At 41.8% G+C, this 23,202-nt stretch overlaps 1 protein-coding gene across 3 annotated transcripts; it reads left to right on the forward strand.

Moving 5' to 3' along the window:
* Positions 1 to 4,179: 4,179 nt before the first annotated feature.
* Positions 4,180 to 23,118, forward strand: UFSP2 (UFM1 specific peptidase 2). Of its 3 annotated transcripts, XM_089525367.1 has the most exons (12): positions 4,183 to 4,322; positions 6,038 to 6,116; positions 7,714 to 7,897; positions 7,994 to 8,060; positions 9,324 to 9,481; positions 11,898 to 12,090; positions 13,801 to 13,947; positions 15,833 to 15,997; positions 16,809 to 16,933; positions 17,733 to 17,809; positions 19,956 to 20,080; positions 22,820 to 23,118. In XM_089525367.1, the coding sequence occupies exons 1-12, from the start codon at positions 4,275 to 4,277 to the stop codon at positions 22,904 to 22,906; spliced, it is 1,455 nt and encodes a 484-aa protein (XP_089381493.1). In that variant the 5' UTR covers positions 4,183 to 4,274; the 3' UTR covers positions 22,907 to 23,118. The 3 variants fall into 3 exon arrangements, with proteins under 3 accessions (XP_089381495.1, XP_089381494.1, XP_089381493.1); XM_089525368.1 differs by lacking the exon at positions 13,801 to 13,947 and having other exon boundaries at positions 4,182 to 4,322; XM_089525369.1 differs by lacking the exons at positions 19,956 to 20,080; positions 22,820 to 23,118 and having other exon boundaries at positions 4,180 to 4,322; positions 17,704 to 17,791.
* Positions 23,119 to 23,202: the final 84 nt, after the last annotated feature.

The following is a 23,202-nucleotide window of genomic DNA, read 5'->3' on the forward strand; positions in this document are numbered from 1 at the left end:
ATGCAGCTCTCCTTAACTGCATGATGGGAAATGTAGGCCGCGCAACTAGAGAGAGCTGCATGATGGAAATTTTAGGCCGAGTGAAGAAGTAGAGCTGCATTATGGGAATTGTAAGCTGCGCGATGAGTGAGACCTGCATGATGGGAAATGTAGGCGGCTTGTCTAAAGAGAGCTGCATGATGGGAATCGTAGGCCGAGCTGCTAGGGAGAGCTGCATGATGGGAAGTGTAGGCTGGTCCTTGAGTGAGAGCTGCATGATGGGAATTGTAGGCTGAGCAAAGTAAGAAAGCTGCATGATGGGAATTGTAGGCCACGCAACTAATGAGAGCTGCATGATGGGAAATGTAGGCCGCATGACTAAGGAGAGCTGCATGATGGGAAATGTAGGTCACGTGACTAAGGAGAGCTGCATGATGGGAATTGTAGGCAGCGCAACTAATGAGAGCTGCATGATGGGAAATGTAGGCCGCACGACTAAGGAGAGCTGCATGGTGGGAAATGTAGGCCAGGGGACTAAGGAGAGCTGCATGATGGGAATTGTAGGCCGGCCACTTAAGGGGGAGTTGCATGATGGGTAATGTAGGCCAAGCGACTAAGGAGAGCTGCATCATGGGAAATGTAGGCCAGGCGACTAAGGAGAGCTGCATCACGGGAATTGTAGTCTGAGCACTTAAGGGAAGTTGCATCATGGGAATTGTAGGCAGCGCAACTAAGGAGACCTACATGGTGGGAAATGTAGGCCAGGCGACTAAGGAGAGCTGCATGATGGGAATTGTAGGCCGGCCGCTTAAGGGGAGTTGCATAATGGGTAATGTAGGCCACGCGAATAAGGAGAGCTGCATGATGGGAATTGTAGGCCCGGGTGCTTAAGGGGAGTTGCATGATGGGAAATGTAGGCCGCGCGACAAAGGGGAGTTGCATGATGGGAAATGTAGGCCAGGCGACTAAGGGGAGTTGCATGATGGGAAAGGTAGGCCAGGCAACTAAGGGGAGATGCATGATGGGAAATGTAGGCCGCGTGACTAAGAGGAGTTGCATGATGGGAAATGTAGGCCAGGCAACTAAGGGGAGTTGCATGATGAGAATTGTAGGCCCCACGAATATGGAGAGCTGCATGATGGGAATTGTAGGCCAGCCGCTTAAGGGGAGTTGCATGATGGGTAATGTAAACCGCCTGACTAAGGAGAGCTGCATGATGGGAATTGTAGGCCGGGTGCTTAAAGGGAGTTGCATGATGGGAAATGTAGGCCAGGCAACTAAGGGGAGTTGCATGATGGGAAATGTAGGCCAGGCGAATAAGGGGAGTTGCATGATGGGAAATGTAGGCCAGGCGACTAAGGGGAGTTGCATGATGGGAAATGTAGGCCAGGCACTAAAGGGGAGTTGCATGATGGGACATGTAGGCCACGCGACTAAAGGGAGTTGCATGATGGGACTTGTAGGCAGCGCAACTAATGAGAGCTGCATGATGGGAAATGTAGGCCAGGCGACTAAGGGGAGTTGCATGATGGGAAATGTAGGCTAGGAACTTAAGGGGAGTTGCATCATGGGAATTGTAGGCCGCGCGATTAAGGAGAGCTGCGTGATGGGAATTATAGGCCGGGTGCTTAAGGGGACTTGCATGATGGGTAATGTAGGCCCGGGCGACTAAAGAGAGCTGCATGATGGGAAATGTAGGCTAGGAACTTACGGGGAGTTGCATGATGGGAATTGTAGGCCGCGCGATTAAGGAGAGCTGCGTGATGGGAATTATAGGCTAAGTGCTTAAGGGGAGTTGCATGATGGGAAATGTAGGTTAGGAACTTAAGGGGAGTTGCATCATGGGAATTGTAGGCCGCGCGATTAAGGAGAGCTGCGTGATGGGAATTATAGGCCGGGTGCTTAAGGGGAGTTGCATGATGGGAAATGTAGGCCAGGCGTCTAAGGGGAGTTGCATGATGGGACGTGTAGGCCTCTGCTCCTAAAGGGAACTACCGGTGCTTGAGGGAAGGAGGGCGAGGAGGAAGCGGCTAGGCCTGGAGAGGAGCCATGCAGCCGCCTGGGCCGCCTGCCCTCAGTAGGCCGTGTGGTTAAGGATAGCTGCATGATGGGAATTGTAGGCTGGGTGCTTAAGGGGAGTTGCATGATGGGAAATGTAGGCTGCGCAACTAAGGGGAGCTGCATGATGGGAAATGTAGGCCAATCGACTAAGGAGAGCTGCATGATGGGAAATGTAGGCCAGGCACTTAAGGGGAGTTGCATGATGGATAATGTAGGCCAGGCGACTAAGGAGAGCTGCATAATGGGAAATGTAGGCCGGGCACTTAAGGGGAGTTGCATGATGGATAATGTAGGCCAGGCGACTAAGGAAAGCTGCATAATGGGAATTATAGGCCGGGCACTTAAGGGGAGTTGCATGATGGGTAATGTAGGCCAGGCGACTAAGGGTAGTTGCATGATGGGAATTGTAGGCTCTGCGATTAAGGAGAGCTGCGTGATGGGAATTATAGGCCAGGGGAGTTGCATGATGGGAAATGTAGTCCGCGCGACTAAGGGGAGTTGCATGATGGGACATGTAGGCTAGGAACTTAAGGGGAGTTGCATGATGGGAAATGTAGTCCGCGCGACTAAGGGGAGTTGCATGATGGGAATTGTAGGCTAGGAATGTAAGGGGAGTTGCATCATGGGAATTGTAGACCGCGCGACTAAGGGGAGTTGCATGATGGGAATTGTAGGCTAGGAATGTAAGGGGAGTTGCATCATGGGAATTGTAGGCCGCGCGATTAAGGAGAGTTGCGTGGTGGGAATTATAGGCCGGGTGCTTAAGGGGAGTTGCATGATGGGAAATGTAGGTTAGGAACTTAAGGGGAGTTGCATCATGGGAATTGTAGGCCGCGCGATTAAGGAGAGCTGCGTGGTGGGAATTATAGGCCGGGTGCTTAAGGGGAGTTGCATGATGGGAAATGTAGGCCAGGTGTCTAAGGGGAGTTGCATGATGGGAAATGTAGGCTAGGAACTTACGGGGAGTTGCATGATGGGAATTGTAGGCCGCGCGATTAAGGAGAGCTGCGTGATGGGAATTATAGGCTAAGTGCTTAAGGGGAGTTGCATGATGGGAAATGTAGGTTAGGAACTTAAGGGGAGTTGCATCATGGGAATTGTAGGCCGCGCGATTAAGGAGAGCTGCGTGATGGGAATTATAGGCCGGGTGCTTAAGGGGAGTTGCATGATGGGAAATGTAGGCCAGGCGACTAAGGGTAGTTGCATGATGGGAATTGTAGGCTCTGCGATTAAGGAGAGCTGCGTGATGGGAATTATAGGCCAGGTGCTTAAGGGGAGTGGCATGATGGGAAATGTAGTCCGCGTGACTAAGGGGAGTTGCATGATGGGACATGTAGGCTAGGAACTTAAGGGGAGTTGCATGATGGGAAATGTAGTCCGCGCGACTAAGGGGAGTTGCATGATGGGAATTGTAGGCTAGGAATGTAAGGGGAGTTGCATCATGGGAATTGTAGGCCGTGTGACTAAGGGGAGTTGCATGATGGGAATTGTAGGCTAGGAATGTAAGGGGAGTTGCATGATGGGAATTGTAGGCCGCGCGATTAAGGAGAGCTGCGTGGTGGGAATTATAGGCCGGGTGCTTAAGGGGAGTTGCATGATGGGAATTGTAGGCTAGGAATGTAAGGGGAGTTGCATGATGGGAATTGTAGGCCGCGCGATTAAGGAGAGCTGCGTGGTGGGAATTATAGGCCGGGTGCTTAAGGGGAGTTGCATGATGGGAAATGTAGGTTAGGAACTTAAGGGGAGTTGCATCATGGGAATTGTAGGCCGCGCGATTAAGGAGAGCTGCGTGGTGGGAATTATAGGCCGGGTGCTTAAGGGGAGTTGCATGATGGGAAATGTAGGCCAGGTGTCTAAGGGGAGTTGCATGATGGGAAATGTAGGCTAGGAACTTATGGGGAGTTGCATGATGGGAATTGTAGGCCGCGCGATTAAGGAGAGCTGCGTGATGGGAATTATAGGCTAAGTGCTTAAGGGGAGTTGCATGATGGGAAATGTAGGTTAGGAACTTAAGGGGAGTTGCATCATGGGAATTGTAGGCCGCGCGATTAAGGAGAGCTGCGTGATGGGAATTATAGGCCGGGTGCTTAAGGGGAGTTGCATGATGGGAAATGTAGGCCAGGCGTCTAAGGGGAGTTGCATGATGGGACGTGTAGGCCTCTGCTCCTAAAGGGAACTACCGGTGCTTGAGGGAAGGAGGGCGAGGAGGAAGCGGCTAGGCCTGGAGAGGAGCCATGCAGCCGCCTGGGCCGCCTGCCCTCAGTGTCCCGCTGACGGACGTGGTAAGCCAGCTCTGGCGCCACCACAACTCACGACCATTCCCAGAATTCCAGAGCATGGACCCATCCGAGACCTGGTTATTCCGTCCTCATTTGACCCTATTTCATTTTGGGCTGGAAGGAAGAAGGAGCCTCTTTGTCTTCTTCTTCTTCCCTTATTTTTAGGCGCAAAGGGGATTCTGGGAGTTCTGGTCTTTTTCTTTCCTTCCAAATGGACCTCTGGCGGTTTTGAATCCTCCTCCCCAATCTAGGCCCCAACACACACTGCAGGAATAACCCAGTTTGAGACCGCTTTAACTGCCCTGGCTCAGTGCTAGGGAACTCTGGGAATTGTAGTTTTGTGAGACATTTAGCCACAATAAACTACACTTCCCAGGATTCCCTAGCACTGAGCCAGGGCAGTTAAAGCGGTGTCAAAGTTGGATGATTTCTGCAGTGTGTGTTTCGGACCTTAGTCGCTCATTCCCAAATTTTAGTCCTCCAGATATCTAGGACTACAACTCCCAGAAGCCCTTGCCAGCTTGGCCAACTGTCAGGAATTCTGGGAGCTGAAGTTAAAAAACATCTGGAGGAGCAAAATCTGGGCATAATTTAGAGCAGTGGTTCCCAAACCTTGGTCCTCCAGGTTTATGTATTTATTGTTGTTGTTGTTGTTGTTGTTTCAGTTCCCAGAATTCCTGGCTGTTAAACTGTCAGGGGCTTCTGGGAGTTTCATGTTCTTGAAAGGTACCACTCTTTGCTCTTGCTTTCGTTCCTCCGTCTCATGAGTCTGCATCCCAGAATTGTCTTTCCACATTTGCCAGATCTGGATGTATATTTTGTGCAACCTTGTGACTGGATTTGTCTGTAAGCCTATGCTTTCCAGTTTGATATTAGCCATATCTTCTCCAAGCAGAGCAGCGAAGTCTGAGCCCTCTTCAATGAGAGTCGCTTCTGTGGTCCTGCGTCGAAATAGGAACCATCTGTAAACTGTCAGTCTGCAAACATCAACTCATTTACTAGAAAAAGAATACCCAGAGAGGGGTCAGATTGATATACAAGAACAGAATAAGACCATAACCCTATGTAAATTTACACAGATGGTCCATTGAGTTCACTAGGACTTACTCCTGAGTAAGTGTATAGAACGGCATGCTTCGGATTGGACTTTCACTTAGCATCGTATCAGAAGAATTGAAAATGATAATGCCACTTGTTTTCAGATAACATTTGGTGTTAATGTTTTAACATTGTCTCTTGTAAATTTTTCTCATCGCGGTAATTCCTACTGTTCGGTGTGCATCATGTTTATGGTCCTCTGTGGAATATAGGTGTTTCATTGCCATTTTATAAACAGGGGATGCAGCACATAGAGAAGAGAAACATTGGTCTGATACAGACAGGCCAAAATAAAGCTGCTTCGAGTCACTTTGCAAGTATGCTGTTTAAAGGATACATGCATCCTAAGAGTCCAGAAGGACTCCTAAGGACTGGAGTGCAGCTTTGGTGCAGCTTCCAGACTCTTAGGGTGCATGCATCATTGAAACACCATGCCTCCAAAGTGACCCGAAGCAGCTTTATTTTTGCCTGTCTGTATAGGGTTATGCAGAGCATAAAACTGAGTGTTGAGTTCCACAGACGTTTCTTTGAGCCAGACTCCTGCCACATTGTGAAAAACTTCAAGCAGCAGCACTTCATTTCATATTAATTCATATCTTTTTTGCTTTTTCCCCAAACAGGTCATCTTAGAGACGATGGACATTATCTTTAGAATAAGAGGAGGCCTGGATCTTGCCTTCCAACTGGCCGCTACTGACGGTGCGTCCCTATAGCTACTAGACACTAACACTTACAGTATTAGTAATATTTCTATAGAAAAATGTTAATGGGCTTCATTGACAGGCTCATTTTAAAACCACTGGGTCAGCAAAACATGGTTCATTTCATCCAAATTGGGATGAACAGTAGGTTTTTGGGTCATCTGGGTACGTGTAATTTTCAGAGCTTGGAAAAATTGGGGGTTTTGCACTATAGGGTAACATATCCAGAAACACTCACTGCTGCTGTGATATACAAGGACTGACATTGCTATCACTGGCCTTATCAGGCAAGGATCCCTACTTGATGGTGAAGCTGCACAGAAGACTGACACGTTGGTGGCTTCATGGGCAGCATTCTAAGGGTTACTCCTATGGTATGTTAACAAGAAAAGCAGCACAGGCCTGTACCAGTGTTTAGTGAATGATTCTCTTGGGAAATGGTTTGCAGCTCGACAACTGTGTGGGTGCACCTACACTATAGAAATAATTCAGTTCAACCTCACTGTAAGCGCTAAGTGCTGAAGCTCCACCTTGTGATATCCTCGGATTTGTAGTTTTACAAAGTCTTTAGCCTTACAAAGTCTTTAGCCTTCTCTGCCAAAGAGTGCTGACGCCTCACCAAACTACAAATCCCAGTATTCTATAGGATGGAGCCATGGCAATTAAAGTGGTATTGAACTCCATTTTTTCTTCATTGTAGATGTAGCCCTACTTTCTGAGTGTAGGATTCCACAAGGAAATAGTAGAGAACATGCCCTGGTTCAATCCATGACTTCTCTGGTTAAAAGGGCCAGGCATCAAGATCCACTGGAAAAATGCAACCACTAAGAGTAGACTGTAGAAGGACAAATGATCTCACATAGTGTTTGGCAACTTTGTTATGTTCAGATATTTCAGGGTAGCTCTCTTTTGAAATAAAACAACTGAAGCGGATGTATAGTTTGTGACCCAACAGACCACTCGATTTGAAATCCCTGTTGAAAATAATAGTGCTCCCATGTAAACATGCTTGAGGATACAGTGTGTAAATCTGAGGTGCCTGTAGGGTAATGTTAGATGTCCGTTTTTATATGTGCCTTTCATTACCTGAACAATTTTCCCATTCTGTATTTTCTGTCTTGAGGGCAGGGAACTTTTGAACATTGGCATTTTCTGGGTCCCTTTTGGGGAGCTGTTAGGCTGCTCAGAAGCCCATCTTTTATTTAAAAATACTTTTTTATTCATGGAATATAATACCAGATTATAAACTAAACTTTAAAGCCAATTTGACAAGTAATAAATCAGTTTGGTGGTGGTGGGGTATCAAGACTTGGGGTCCTCGTTTCATAACTGAGGATAGCTATTATAGCTTAGGAGAACAGAAGTGCAACATTATTCTTCTTGGTATTAGCTGTTAATGAAAATGCAGTACTGAAAATCCTGTATATGCTTACTCAGAAACAAAACTCTCTGTGTTCAGTGGGCCTTATTCACTTAGAAATGTTTAGACAATGCGTCTTGTCATCGGCTATTAATGGCCAGAGTGAACAAGCCTCCTCCTTTCTTTGATGCCACCATCCACTCAAAGTTTTTCCCCCCTTTTCTCTTTGTTTCAGAATCTTCAACAAAAGAAGCAATAAAATATGTTTTCAGTGACCTTTCAACAAAATTAGCTTCAGATGTGCTGGTGTTCAGGATCCGTCATAGCTCAGTGTATCTGTGGCCAAATAGTGGGAAATACTCAGTTGCCAGTGAGCTTTCAGATGACTCTGCTTGTAAGGAGATACTGCAGTTCATTCAGTAAGTACGAGCAAGAAAAACAACAAAAGGAATGTTAAAGGGTGTTGGTATTACGATAATTCCTTATTATAAGTTGATTTTACCACTGTTTTCCAGGTTTCAGCAAGAAGATGAGACTAAACGCAGGTTTTTTAAAAAGAAAGACAAAAAGTTACACGAATCAGTACGTATACCTTTTCTTCTTCTGATTTTGTAGAGCTGAACACAAAAAGAGAGGCTATTTAAAATATTATTTACGTATTTATTTATTACAATATTTCTGTCACTCCCTATAGCAAAAGATCTCAGGGTGACCTATGGGTAAAACCAATGCAAACCAGTAAAAACAGTTCAAAACAATAAAATAGACTAAAGGGATATTAAATACAATTAACCTATTAAAACAGATTTATTTATTTGTTTCATTTCTATGCCGCCTTTCTCCTAGAAAGGGACCCAAGTCAGTTCACAAATAAAACCATTTTAAAACTTTACAATAAAATAAAATAAAAAACCCAATTAAAATCAACTAGCTGAAACCAGTATATAATTACATAAACACATAAAAGTAAAAAACATAACTAAAGCACATACCCTATAGAAAAGCCTCCTTGATTAAGAGCCTGCTTCAGTAAAAACAAAAATTAAATCATTTTTTAAAAAAAATAAGATTAAAGAATAAAAAAGATTAAAACAGTTTAAAACCTTCAAAGGAATCAGCGACACCCAAAGACTATTGCAGCCATGTTTTTACTTGGCACCTAAATGAAACCAGTGCTAGTGCCAATTATGTTTCTAAGGGCAGGATGTTCTACAATTGGTTGGCTGTGACTATGAAGGCCCTCTAACACATCTTCACACAGTGTATTGACTTCACAGGTGAGACACAGAGAAGGATCTCCCAGCAGATCTCAGCCCTCAAGCAGGCATACATAGGGAGAGGTGCTTCCTCAAATATTGAGGTCCCTAACTATTTAGAGCTTTAAATGTCAGCATAAGCACCTGAAATGTGCTGGCAGCCAGTGTAATAGTTTTGTTTTTATAGCAGAAATGGATATGTATGGATTAGCGTGCAGAATCAAGTCTGCAGTAGATGAGGTTGAAATTATAACGTTTTCAGCACACATCTACCCATAACATTGGAATAGCATCTCTGAATTCCTAATATAGTGTTGGTGTGAGCAACACTTGATCTCCAGCCCCCATTGCTACTTTTTAATTGGCCCAGTCTTGAGGTGAAACTAAAGATATTAGCTGTTGTTTATTTTACAGGCAGCAATAGGACCACCAAGCTTGGAATGCTGCTATGATATAACTGGGGAAGGGCTGTTAACCTTTTGTAAAGTGCTGTTTTTCTGATCTAGATTTCTCTCCTCAAGTTGCTACTTCCCCAAGCGCACTAGACTAAGATGGTTCAGTCTGTAATTTGTACCTTTATTATTTGCAGCAGCCTATAGTAAATATAGATCTTATGCTAGAAATGACTGCTTCATCAGAAGCTCTGGCTCCAGTCATTGAAAAAGAGAACAAGGGGCATCACTACATAAGCATGACCTTGCCGGTTGATGCTGTTGTCTCCGTGTCTCCCGAAGAAATGTGGCGGAAGTAAGTAATGCATAAATGTACTTGTATGTTTTCTTTAATTTGTTTTATATTGCTATATAATCCATGTTCTTCGGCCTTTGAGAGGTTTCAGGGCTTCAGGGATTACTCATGTTTGGTCTCCTTTAAAATTAAGATTCCAGGCAGCTCATGGTGTTTTGAAAGAACATTGTTTCTTATTAAAATATTCAAGTTGAGATGCAAGTAGATAAATAGGTACCGCTTCGGTGGGAAGGTAACAGTGTTCAGTGCAGTCATGCTGGCCACATGACCACCAGAGCGGTCCTCGGACAACGCTGGCTTAATAACAGAGATGAGCATCGCTACCTACAGTTGGTTATGACTAGACATTCACGTCAAGGGACTAACTTTACCTTTAGTATTAAATATTTCAACAAGTACCCCAAAGTTTTCAGCTCTCATGTCAGCCTCCTGAAGTGTTTTGAAGGGCCAGCCTGACTCTTTGTTGTCTTTACAGTTTCTATACACACAGCTTGATAACATGATCCTCAGCTGAAGCTGGGGAAAGAATGTCATGTCCCTTTCTTCTAAGTGGTTCTCTGGCTCCAGAACAATCTTCAAGGTTTTTTTTGTAGTCAGACTTAAAACCAAGAATTGACATTATTAGCCTGATATCCAAAACAGAGAAAGTTTGCCAGGATGTTTCTTTGCTGTTCATGTAATTCCTCCTCCATCTACTTTTATGTCTTTTTGTTCCTTTTTAAAGTCACAGAATCAGAGTTGAAAGGGACGCTAGAGGCCATAGAAGCCATCCAGCTCAGTCCCATCTTATAACAGTATGATGTTTCTGTATCTACCATATAAAGACCGACAACTATCACATACATCTTTCTGCTGAATTTCATAATATTCCTAAATATAAAGTTGTATCATTCTTGTTGAGTTTTAATCTTGTTACTAAAGAGGACAAACTAAAGAATAAGCTCGAGCAAAAAGCATCATCCTATGGCTGATCTTGCATTATATATGTATTTAGAAAGCTGGAGGAAAAGAGATAAAAGAATATAATTTTTTTGTCTGCATGCACCATTGAACCTTTTGTAATCATTTTGTCGGTAAATATGACAAATATGTCACTGTGTTGTAACCAATGGAAAAAATGGAATAATTATGTATGTATACGTTGTGCTTTGTGTGACTATAATGGAGAATATTAATAATCACAACTGATCGTGCATAAGTTGACACCATGAACAGGGCAATTCACACCTTGCTTGGTCAACATTCATGATCTCTTACACACGTTTGTCAGTCAAGAAATAGAGGCACATACTGGCCTCTGCTCTCAGACAGAGGAAAAGAACCACTGCTTCCTCATCAGTTTTGCTTATTGCAATTTGTTTATCTCTCCCCAGACAGAAAAAGCACTGAGCTCCAATTGGTAATTGCACAGGAACTGGAGACTTAAAGGAAAGCGCATTCTGCCCCCATCCATTGGCCAGGGAAATAGGAACTGCTTGACTCTGCAGGTGTTGCATACAGGTTTTACTACACTTTGTTGTAAGACAATTTGAGGATCGTTTCATTGAAAGACAGGATATAAACCTCTAAACCAGTGATTCTCAAACTTTGGCCCTCCAGGTGTTTTGGACTTCAACTCTCAGGAGCCTTAGCCAGCAGTCAGGAATTCTGGGAACTGAAGTCCAAAACATCTGGAGGACCAGTGTTGGGGAGCCACTGCTCTAAATAAATGAATAAACTTTTCCTTCAGCATACAGAGTCGGCCCTCTGTATCCACAGATTCTTGATCCATGGATTCAACCATTAACACTTGAGAATATTCATGACATATATAAATTCAAAAAAGCAAAGCTTGATTTTGCTGTTTTATATACGGAGCATCATTTTACTATGCCATTGTATTTAATTGGACTTGAGGATCCATGGATTGTGGTATCCATGTGAGTTCCTGGAACCAAACCCCAGCAGTTACCAACGATCCACAGTAAACCAGTGCAGCCTTAGAGGAATGCAAAGGCAAATTCCCTTTGAAAAAATCTTGCTAAGAAACACCCGTGATAGGTTCACCTTAAGGTTGCCACAAGTCGGAAATGACTTGAAGGCACATAACAGCTGAAATATCCCTTGGCCAATACACTTTCTCCAACATTCATTGATAATGGTTATTATTTACCTTGACCGGCAAGTAAAAAATCCTTTCAATGCCTTCAGTGTGTCTTCCTGACTTTGTGCATATAATAGGTGTTCATGCACATTCACCAGTGAGCTTACATTAACTCCAAAATAAATAGAAAGTATTTGTAGAGTGAGGCAGAACTACTTATTAGGAGAATCCCTGTCCTCTCTGAATTCATGGACATTAATGAATAGAAAGTGACAGAGTGTCATTGCTTTTTTGGTGTTCTGTTTTTTAAATGGTTTCTGTGGTATCTTGCAGTGCACGAAGTCTTCTGGTGAATGCAATTCACACACAGCTAACTGACATGGAAAAGTGCATTTTAAAATATATGAAAGGAACATCGGTTGTGGTTCCAGAACAATTCCATTTCATGTTACCAGGAAAAAAGCATCTTGTAACTATTTCATATCCAACTGGCATTTCTGATAATCAGCTAGAGACTTACAGACAGGTACATCTTATGTTAAAAGATTGTTCGGATGATATTGGCTGAAATATTAATAATTTACATTTATTAATATTTGTTAATAATTCGTATTTATTAATAATTAATATTTATTAATTATGTGATGAAGCAGACAGCCCCGTAGGAGCAGCCTGTGGCCATGATCACACTGCCCACTTTCAAAACAGGCTGCCACTGTGGTACCAAGCTGGTGCTGCCAGGAGCTGGATTTTTCCTGCTCCTTTTTGATCCATTCCAAAAGACTGGATTGCAACTCTGGAGTGGCTTCTGGCCACTTTGGGGGCGTGTGTCATCTGAATTCCATGCCCCACGAAGCAGCCAGAAGCCACTTCTTTTGGCCCATGTATATCAGGCCTATATGTCTTATGATTATTACTCTGTAATTGCTTTCATGGAAGTAAGTTTGTGTTGTAACGGGCTGTGCACACTGGCCATTAAGGCTGGCCACGGGTGGAGTCAAGGCATGGCATCCACATGATGCATGTCCTGACTCCGCCCCCCGGGCAGTGAGATGCCACACGTCACTCTACATGGCATGTGGTGTCATGGTACTCCTTGGCACTGCATCCAAAAGACGCAGTGCCAAAGGAGCTGCTTAAAGCCATGGCCCCTTGGAAAGGCCAGATCAGGGCCACAGCGTGTGGTTGCTGTGGTCCAAATCCAGCACAGCTGGAGGTGGCTGCAGGATGCCCCTTAGGGGTGGTCTGCACAGCCTCCTAGAGTTCTTTTTGAGTCCTTTGTACAGGAATTGATTTTGCAAGGTCGCCCCTATTTAAAAACGTCAGTGTGTGGTGAATAATGTTGACCAGTGGCTCTCTAATGGATTGTCATTGCAACTACACTTTGATAGTTGATGTTTATTCTTTGTAACTGGTTTTCTTATGCTGTAAAGAAGCTTTTAACAAAAATAACTTTGGTTGAAGGTTGTTCACACTGTATTGCTTCTTGTTATTTTCTTTACATAAATTATCTTTGACTACATTGCTATTCCGTAGTCAGTATGCTGTGCATGCAGTTACTCAGGTCCTGAACAGCATGATAAATCCATGACTACTGCCAAGAGCATCAGTTTGGTATTGTTCTGTCCTCTAGTAACATACAGGGAGATAAAGTATATGATACATAAGTACACTCTAAAGTTTGCCCTTCCTTGCTTGATTTCATGGTGTCAACAAAATGTGAAATCACATCACCTGTTTTATTTTTCATGTGTTATTAGGCCAGACAGGAGGTCAAAATGCAGCTCCCTGGTTTCAGAGGCAGCCTCCCATTGATTAAATCACCCAGCTCTTGCCCTCAGAGATTAGGACACCTTCATGTGTGAATTGGCTCTGATTAGAGCAGATGGATTGCAATCTTGCTCTGAAAGGGATTCTCTATTTCTTTACCATTCTGTATAGGTTTTCCAGTATTTCCTGGATAATTTTGACCTGTATCTGTTCAATGCAAGTTCCTTCTGACAAATGGTTTTCTGTCCTGATAATGATTCTAATTTATCATGGTAATAGTTGAACCCTGGATATAAGGAATTAAATGCAGAGGTATAGTATTGCTAAAAAGTGCCGGTTCAGTACTGTTAGTGAGTGCAGTCCAATATGCTGTAATAAAATAATATTGATTTTAAAAAGGCATGCATAATATAGCAGATCAGAATGATAATGTGTGCTTCTTGATTACCTTTTGCCTTGTTTTTAGGAACTACATGGATGGTTTAACCTACCCTTTGACAGACCTTATTTCCGAAGGGCAAATGCCTATCGCTTCCCAGATGAACCATTTAAAGATGGATATCTCAGAAACCCACATGTATATCTCAACCCACCAGGCATAGAGTCTGGTATAGTGAGTTTCATTTATTCTTACTCCAATTTCAAGGCCAAAGACAGAATGGTAGGCAAAAAAGAGGAGATCAGAAGCCATTGAATCCTAAGGCTTTATGGACATAGGAAGGATGGCTTTGGGGCTCCTAGAACTTGTATTTCACCATTAATGTCAATAAAAAGCACATGACAGCCTCTGTCTGTTGTTGTTGTTGTGTGCCTTCAGGTCACTTCCTACTTATGGCAACCCTAAGGCATTTTCCCATAGGAGTTTTCTTAGGCTGAGAGTGTGTAACTTGCCCAAAGTCACCCAGTGAATCTCCATGGCAGAACAGGGTCTATAGGCCCATAAACAAACAGGTATCTTACTATAATCTAGTATGAGGGAGGCTGTAAAGGTCTCCTTGAAGAATCAGACTTAATATTTTGATGTCAATGGCTCTTATTAGCACATACTTACTTAGAGGGAGCCGAACCCAAAGGGTGCTTAGCAATGGCTCCACTTCCTCCGGGAAAGAAGTGGCCAGTGAGGTGCCACAGGGTTCTGTCCTGGGCCTAGTGCTATTCAACATCTTGATCAACTACTTGGATGAAAGAATAGGTGGCATGCTCATAAAATTTGCAGATGACACCAAATTAGGAGGAGCAGCTAATACCCCAGAGGAGAGGATCAAAATCCAAAATGGCCTTAATAGATTAGAAAGCTAGGCCAGAGCTAATAAATAATAAAATAAAACTTTTATTTCTATCCTGCTTTTTGTCGAGATAATCAAAGCGGCTAACAAAATGAATTTCAATAAGGAAAAGTGTACTGCACTTAAGGCTGAAAAATGAAATGCATAGATATAGGATGGGGGACACCTGGCATAATGAGAGTACGTGTGGAAGGGATCTAGGAGTCCTAGTACATCACAAGTTGAACATAAATCAACTATGTGATGCGGCAGCTAAAAAGGCTAATGCAATTTTAGGCTGCATCAATAGAAGTATAGTGTCTAGATCAAGGGAAGTAGTAGTGCCACTCTATTCTGCCTTGATCAGGCCTCACCTAGAATACTGTGTCCATTTCTGGGCACCACAATTCAAAAAGGATGTTGAGAAACTGGAGCATGTCCAAAGGAGGGCAACAAAAATGATGAAAGGCCTAGAAATCATGTTTTATGAGGAGAGACTTAAGGAGCTAGGTATATTTAGCCTTGAGAAGAGACAGTTAAGAGGTGATATGTGTAAAGCATTGTTTAAATATTTGAAGGGATGCCATTTTGAGGATGGAGCGAGCTTGTTTTCTGCTGTTCCAGAGATTAGGCCCCGGAACAATGGATGCAAGCTACAGGAAAAGAGATTCCACCTCAACATTTGGAAGAACTTTCTGACAATAAGGGTTGTTCAACAGTGGAACACGCTCCCTCAGAGTGTGGTGGAGTCTCCTTCTTTGGAGGTCTTTAAACAGAGGCTGGATGACATCTATTGGCGATGATTTGACTGAGAGTTCCCACCTGGCAGGGGGTTGGACCTGATGGCCCAAGTGGTCTCTTCCAACTCTGTAATTCTATGATTCATTCCAGAAGTCTTTAAGTTGAATGTAAATGTGCAATCTTTTCTCCATTAAGTATCATTCCACCTTGTAGCATCAAAAGCTGAGACAGTACTTCCTGGCCCAATCTATCATACACTTAATAAGAATTGTGCCAATAGCTGTTCTGCCTAGTCATTAAACATTTATTTAACTGTATGATGAATTGTTGCCTGAATGTCCTTGTTCATCTATTTCTTTCTCCAGACTTTTGTGTTTGTCTGTTTGGTTTTAAGTCTCTAGGCTGTGTCCTTGTAGAATATCCTTCTACAAAATGACTGCCCTTCAGGACATAATGAACAGGGTTATTGTGTGCTTTTTCTTTTCACCACAGGTATATCTGGTATATGGCACATACAGTTATCATCACTACATGCAAGATCACATTGATGATAATGGTTGGGGCTGTGCATATCGGTCCTTACAGACTATATGCTCATGGTTCAGGCATCAGGGATACACAGACAGATCCACACCTACACACAAGGAGATTCAACAGGTACAGAATTTGGTATCCCTGAAAGACCAGCAATTGTAGATGGAATAGATGGGCACCTATAAGAAAATAATGGTTGTGCTTGCCTTATGCTTCCTTCTGAAAAACTGTGTGCTCTACTTAATGACTGCATTTTTGCAGGACTCTGTCATGAGTGGCTATGATCCCCAAGGGCTGAAACTGTGTTGCCTGCCAGCTTTCAGCTAGTGGGTACACGTAACAGGGGTTTATCTGTAGCAGCGCTTTCACTGTGGAACCTCCTACCCAAGGAAGTTAGGCTGGCCCCATCTCTTAAGCTTCCGGCAGGCAGCCAAAAACAGTGCTTTTCTTCATGGCATCCAGTGTTTGAAACTTCTGTTATAACTGCTTCAAAACTGAATCCTAGGATTGTTTTTAGACTGCTTTTAGGAGATTTAAAGAGTATTTTACTATGTTTTAAAATGTTTGTATTATTTTTATTGGTTTTTATTTGTTCATCACCTCAGGAGCCCTTGTGGGCTGGGAGGTGATACAGAAATACTTGCATGCTTAAATAAATAGTTTTCACTCAGCTGGTAAGCTTCTGGGCTGTGCTAGTTCATGCTTGAAGCAGAGTATCACATTATACTATGCACCTTTATGCAGAATGTGGGTCAGCGTTCCATAAAGTGAACATCTGCTTCCAGCACTGAGTTGCATAATGGAGACAATTCTCTTTTTTCTTCTATTTTCAAGAAGTTAGATTTAAATAGGTAAGTGTGAAAATTACTAAAGTTACTTTGCAAACTTCTATTATTTCCGTTTTTCACATGTGGTGACGGTGTCAATTCCAAAGGCTCTAGTTGATGTTGGAGACAAGCCACCAGGATTTGTTGGATCATGCCAATGGATTGGTTCCATTGAAGTGCAGCTTGTACTAAACCAACTACTAGGGATAACTTCAAAAATATTGTTTGTCAGGTAAGTACATTTAATAAAATTCAAACTAAGCCAAGTTGGCAAAGAAATTCAGCAAAAAACAAAGGGAGGAAGCCCAAATAATGGGCCACAGTAACAAAACACAAACCTGTACTTTTGAGGGCAATATAAGTCAGAATTCTCACCTTCGTAAAGTAAATGGCAATGTTGTGTTGATTTGGACTGTTGCTTTTTCTTCCTAATCTTCTTCTTCTTTTGTGGGAAAAGCAGTTTCAAAATATGGTAAATTTAAAAAATGTTATACAAGCCTTCTTAATTATATAGTGACCACATAGCTTTGGCATGCTTTTAAACCATGGTTAAAACATCTCTCCATATTATAAAAACAAGACTAAGCAGCTATTTTGTCATTAGAGAACATTACGTTCATTGTCGAAATCCTTTAAAAATCTAGTGATTCTGGATTACTTTTATACATGATAACCAGCTCTGCATGGCATAAAGGGAGAGAACATTTTCTTCAGTAGTAACCTCATGTTAAACAAAACCAAATATTGTTGTCTTTGGTACAACAAAAATAATGTAGCCATGTTGAAATGATTCCAGATTACAAGTAAATCATTTCCTAGTGTTATTTTCTTGCTGAGAAAATGAGTGCTTTGTCTTCCATTTTGGAGTCAAGATTGCTGATAATTTCTATATTCAGGAAATTCATTGAGTTACCCTAAGGTGAATCCATAGCAACATTGCCCAGATTGGGTATTACTAGTAAGAGGTGATGGGTGGTGATCATGACTTCCTTACTTTTGTAGCAGCTAGTGATGATCATCTTTCCTTGTAGCCAAGGGTCTGAGCTGGCTTCTCAGGGAAGAGAACTTGCAAATCATTTCAAGACCAAGGGAACACCAGTTATGATTGGTAAGACTTTTAATATCCAGAAATGAACATTATTCAGATTTTTCTATTATAAATATTCTACTGGCCTTTTAAGAGCAGTGTTTATAGCACCTTGACAATTCTGGGTTATTTCTTGAATGTCTTGGGACTGATGTGTTTATGAAATAGATGATTGATTGCATGATTGGGTGGTCTTCCACATAATTATCTCTGTTCTTCTATTGATATATCAGTGAAAAGTTATATACATTTTCCTTCTACTGCACATATTTAATTTTTATATAGGAGAGCTGTCATCCTCATGATCCTCCAGCAGTACTTTGTGAGAGGACAACCTTAGGAAGGGAGGTGCTAATTCTGAATATGTGATACAACATGTATAACCAAGCATGCTTTAAAACTCTTTGGTATGTTTACTGATTTGCCTTTTCCCTACTCATGCATGGGTCTACCATTTTCATGTATGAGTTCCATTATATCTATGGAGCGTCAGACCATTCTGAGATAAAGCAAACTTCTCTCCCCTATTTCTCTACTACAGACAATACACATGCATGCAAGCACACACCATTTCTAAGATCTAGTGTCTCAGATGAGTCTGTCCTTCAAAATATTGGGCTTGGTTAGGAAATTATTTGGAAAAATAATTGGTGAGGATTTTCTTTCACACAATGAGACTCTAGAATACTATTAATAGTTTTTAAAACACTATGATGTATATCAGGAATCTTTTTAAAAATAATCACTGAAACCTCATGGTTGTGAATTGTGGCTTTCCATGTGGTTATCAACATTTTAGATAGCTTTCAGGTAAATTATTGACAGCAAAGAAACTTCTTGCCTTTATGAGGGCTGCTAAAGAACCACAAAAAATCTTTTGAACTCTCAAGCTTGATAAGCATGCCTTTATTGCTACAGATGATCTTTAGTTCTCTCTTTCTTTTTTAAGACAATATAATCCCTAATTAGACATACTTCAGAACAAAACTGTTCTAAAAAGCCTCATAATTACCCATATAATCTGATGTTTTCCTATCCATTACTTCCCACAAACAATGCATGTGGCAAAGATACACTGGGCATTACTATTATCCACTGCAGACATTACCAGAGATTATGCTTCTTTTATCCTGATGGAGAAGTGAAGCATCCCACATACCTGCCATGGAGATAATGGAATTTAGCTCTTGCACGAAAAGAGACAGTGTCAGATTTTCCAAATAACACAATTGTACAATTTCTTACTTTCTACAAAGGGGAAGAAGAAATTACAAGCATTTCCACGAGGGAGTTTGTTGTTTCATGGTGCATAGTGGTTTAGTGAAAATGGACTTAATCATTCCTAACATCATCCTTTATTTCCTCTGTCTCATTCACTCTTCAGCTTTGTATGCACTTTAGCCTCCAAAGATAGAACACACAGCGTTCATATATTCTGTTTTCTCATTTCAGCATATGGCTCTCTAATCATTAAATAATGCTGAGTGTGTGTCTGGAAATATATTTTGGTTAGTTGAGTAATCTAGAAATTATCTGTTTAAAGAGCATATATGATGCTATCCTGTTGGTGTTTTTGGTGGTGATCCTTTGCTCAGAACAGTGGGGTTCTAAGTACACTTACTGAAGAGTAAGCCTTTTGAACTAAGTTTGCTTTACTTGCAGATTAAAATGCAGCAGATTGTGCTGTTGTAGAGTTTTTACAACTGGAAGTCTAAATCTGTCAGATAATTAATATTCTGTATAAGTACAAGACTGGTTTCTTTCAGACAGTTTTCCTTATACAAGTGGTTCCCAATCTTTCTAATGCCGCGACCCTTTAATACAGTTCCTCATGTTGTGGTGACCCAAACCCATGAAATTATTTTCGTTGCTACTTCATAACTGTAATTAAATAAGTGTTTTCCAATGGTCTTAGGTGACCCCCATGAAAGGGTCATTCGACCCCCAAAGGGGTCCCGACCCACAGATTGGGAACCACTGCCTTATACTGTCTTGCTGTGCATTCCATGAAAGACTTTACTTATTTTTGGAGATCACTTTAAAATATTTGGAAACAGAAATAACGATCTTTTACTCCTGAGAAATGCTTTTAATATATAATGAGCCAATGATAATTTTGTGATTTAATTTTCATCCTGTATCTTCTTTTTCTTTCTTCCCAATTCAGGTGGTGGAGTTTTGGCTCACACAATACTAGGAGTAGCATGGAATGAGATCACAGGGCACATAAAATTTCTAATCTTGGACCCCCATTACACTGGAGCAGAGGACCTGAATATTATATTAGAAAAGGTGAGATGTTACTTCACATTTGATTTTCATTTCTTATGCTAGCAGAGAGTCAGTATGAATTCATATGAGAACCAAAATGAATATTGGACCTTAACATTTTTTTCTTTTCTTTTAGTGGTAAAGTACTAGAACCATTGTTTTAAAGTTTCTTGTCTATAAAAATGGTTTGTAGTAACAAACCTAGGTTGCACAGGTTTCCTCACTGGACAGAGTTCTATAACTGTGTTCCTCTGAATGTAGGTTGAAGTTCCTTTTAGACCTTCTCCAAGCAGCATGTTGGTGTTTGTCTATGTTCTGAATGTTCTGGTCTGACCAAAATAAATCCATTAATTCAGCATGGTGGTAGCAGTGGGGACATGGCTAGAGCACATGTTCCTGTCTCTCCTCTATTTTTGGGAGTCTCAGATGCATGAACAAGGTTTATATTTTCCCAGCAGGGGCTGCAGTTCTGGGAACTTCTGGAATGTAAGAGAGGAATTTAATACCCTAGAAGCAGTTGTGCTCAAAGTATTATTTAGCAGATGTATTAAAATATGTCCTTGTGACCACCGGGTTACACAGGTTTCTTCTCACACTGTCTTTTCCTAAATAGTTCAAGACTTGTCTTCCCTCAGAAGTATTTCTCTAAGTCCTCCCACTCCCTTAAGCTTCTTTACTATTAAGTGTTTTTAATACACTTGGTAGCATGTTTCTGATATTGTTACTTATAAATCACTTCCAGCCACTCCTTTGTGAACAAGAAGAAAATAAATTTTATTTACACAAGAACTTATGATCTCTTTTGGTAGTTGGTTCTCAAACCGTGTGTTTATAAAGTATACATGATTTCACTGGTTACAAATTGACTATGGCGGGATACACACCGCCATATAGTACGTATTGTATACGTACTAGGGTTAGGAAGGGGCGGTGCTTCCGCACCCCCCTAACCCTAGTACGTATACAATACGCACAAGATGGCGGCGCCCCTTCCACATGGGCGCCGCCATCTTTACGTACTGGACGCATAGCATCCAGACGTGTCGCGCTGCCTATGACGTCGCAAATGCGCCAGCGGCGCTTCACGACGTCATCAGTGCGCCGCAAGAAGAAGCTCCGCGCGGGAGCCGCGTGGTTTGGCTGCTGCAGCTCCCACGCGGAGCAAATGGCGCCTGCGGGGAAGCGCCGGAAAGCGGCGGTTTGTATCCCGCCTATGTTTCAGTTCACTCAGTATCTTCAGTTACACTTCAGTTGTGTTTTAGTTCTTTTCATACACCTTTCACTAAAGCTTATTCAATAGGAGTATAAATCCTATGAATCTCTCGCTTTATTCATAGGTTACAATTCCATAGAATAATGTGAATCTGAGCCTTCTCTTCACTGGCTCTCCACTGCTCAAAGAACTTATCACTTTAAACTGATTTCATAGGACTTCCTTTGTCCTTCTGAAATATTTCCTCCTTATATGGGAATCTGAATCCACTTTAAAACTAAACCCTTAGTTCCAGCTGCTCTTAAGGACTCCTTCTTCTTTTTCTAGCCACTTATCAGGCAGGCCCCCACCTTTTTGCCAGCCTGACTCCGATTGGATTCGATTCTATCACTGTCTCTCCACAGTCCTTGCAGATCAGCTTCAGCCTTTGATTCAATGGCCTCCCTAAAGTTGACCTCTAAAACCAAAATCCAGTTGTTAGTTTCACTTGGAGCAGAGCTAATCAATTAATTGCCAAAGAATAAATCAACTCTTATGCAAATCTCCTTGTTCAGTGGGTCTGCTCTGGTTGGATTAGCAATTGGATTAAGCCTGAGGGTTCAAAAGTTGACCATAGGCCATTATCATCTCATCTGGTATAACTTTGATATACACATGAATGGGAGGAAGGTAGCCAGTATGCAGTGCCTTGCAGAAGTACTGCAACCACTCTTTGACTTTTCTGCATTTTGTTGTGTTACAACCTGGAAATGAAATGGAATTAAATGGTGCTTTTATTATTTGGTGCACACAATGCATGTAACACTACAGAGATACAAAGTATCTTTGTTGTCAAAACATAATTAAACAAACAAACAAAAATGAGTGCTTGGTTGTATAGATATTCACACACACACACACACCCCTTTGCTGTGACCTGCCTAAATAAGCTCTGATACAACCCACTGCTTTCAGACATTACATAAATTGTTGAATGCAGTTCACCTGGATGCAGTTTCAGTGCCAAATATCACAGGTTAAATGCAGTTTCTGGAGTTTGTTGGAAAGCAGAGTTTTTGGGGACAACTCGTGTAAGTGCTCCTCAAAACTGAGCTTTATGACAGAATGAGAAGACAAAAGCTGTTGCTGAAACAAACCTATGTCAAATCCATTTGGAGTTTATTTGTTGTGAACAGACTTCTACAACATTGTGAGCAATGGTGGAGCTGTGGCCGTGTACCATCTGGCAGCAATTGCACAGGTATCAAACCCACATACCTCCTTATGCAATGTCAGAAAAAGTAGTTATACTGGTATAATCCCTGGTTATGCCATCATAAATCACCAAGAGGATTTCAGACAGAATATATAAATGTTTGGCTGAGCAGTGGTGGTTATTTACAGCTTTGGAGTTTTGCAAAGTAGGTTTTGTACAAGTATGAATACATAGAATACATAGAACAAAATTTCATGTCAGCTTTACTGAAATGCTAGCTAGATCAACTTATTAAAAATAGCTCATTTATATTGTGTATATTGATATGTATTTCTTCCCTTCTGCTATACAGGGTTGGTGTGGATGGAAGGGCCCCGATTTTTGGAAGAAAGATGCTTATTATAACCTGTGTCTACCCCAGCGACCAAAATCTATTTGAATGCCTGTTTAGAAGATCATGCTCAATGAGTTGGTTTACCTAAATGTATGTTGTGCCTGCACAAGTGTATGTTCATTCTTTAGAGAAATGATTATTACATTTTTAGTTAAAGTAATACCTTATTCAGAACCCCAGTTGAAATAGAAATACCAGTGCAATCAAGCAGAGTGCAAATTAATTTGTGATTTTTCAAATAAAACTTGAGCATTAAATGTTGTTTTCTAATGGTATTTTCATCTTTTGTAATCTGAGCCTAACATCATAAACTTACATTTGTCTACTTTCCTCAGCACTTC

The sequence above is a fragment of the Sceloporus occidentalis genome, unplaced genomic scaffold (assembly GCF_023333645.1).
Source record: "Sceloporus occidentalis isolate IW3139 unplaced genomic scaffold, rSceOcc1.0.p SCAF_5, whole genome shotgun sequence".
In the NCBI taxonomy this organism is placed as follows: domain Eukaryota; kingdom Metazoa; phylum Chordata; class Lepidosauria; order Squamata; family Phrynosomatidae; genus Sceloporus; species Sceloporus occidentalis.

Bases quoted from the DNA above. Each gene is read 5' to 3' on its own strand.
- UFSP2 (XM_089525367.1), top strand. From the start codon at position 4,275: ATGCAGCCGCCTGGGCCGCCTGCCCTCAGTGTCCCGCTGACGGACGTG. The intron at 12,091-13,800 runs GTACATCTTATG...CCTTGTTTTTAG, and splicing joins AGCTAGAGACTTACAGACAG to GAACTACATGGATGGTTTAA. The intron at 13,948-15,832 runs GTGAGTTTCATT...TTTTCACCACAG, and splicing joins CAGGCATAGAGTCTGGTATA to GTATATCTGGTATATGGCAC.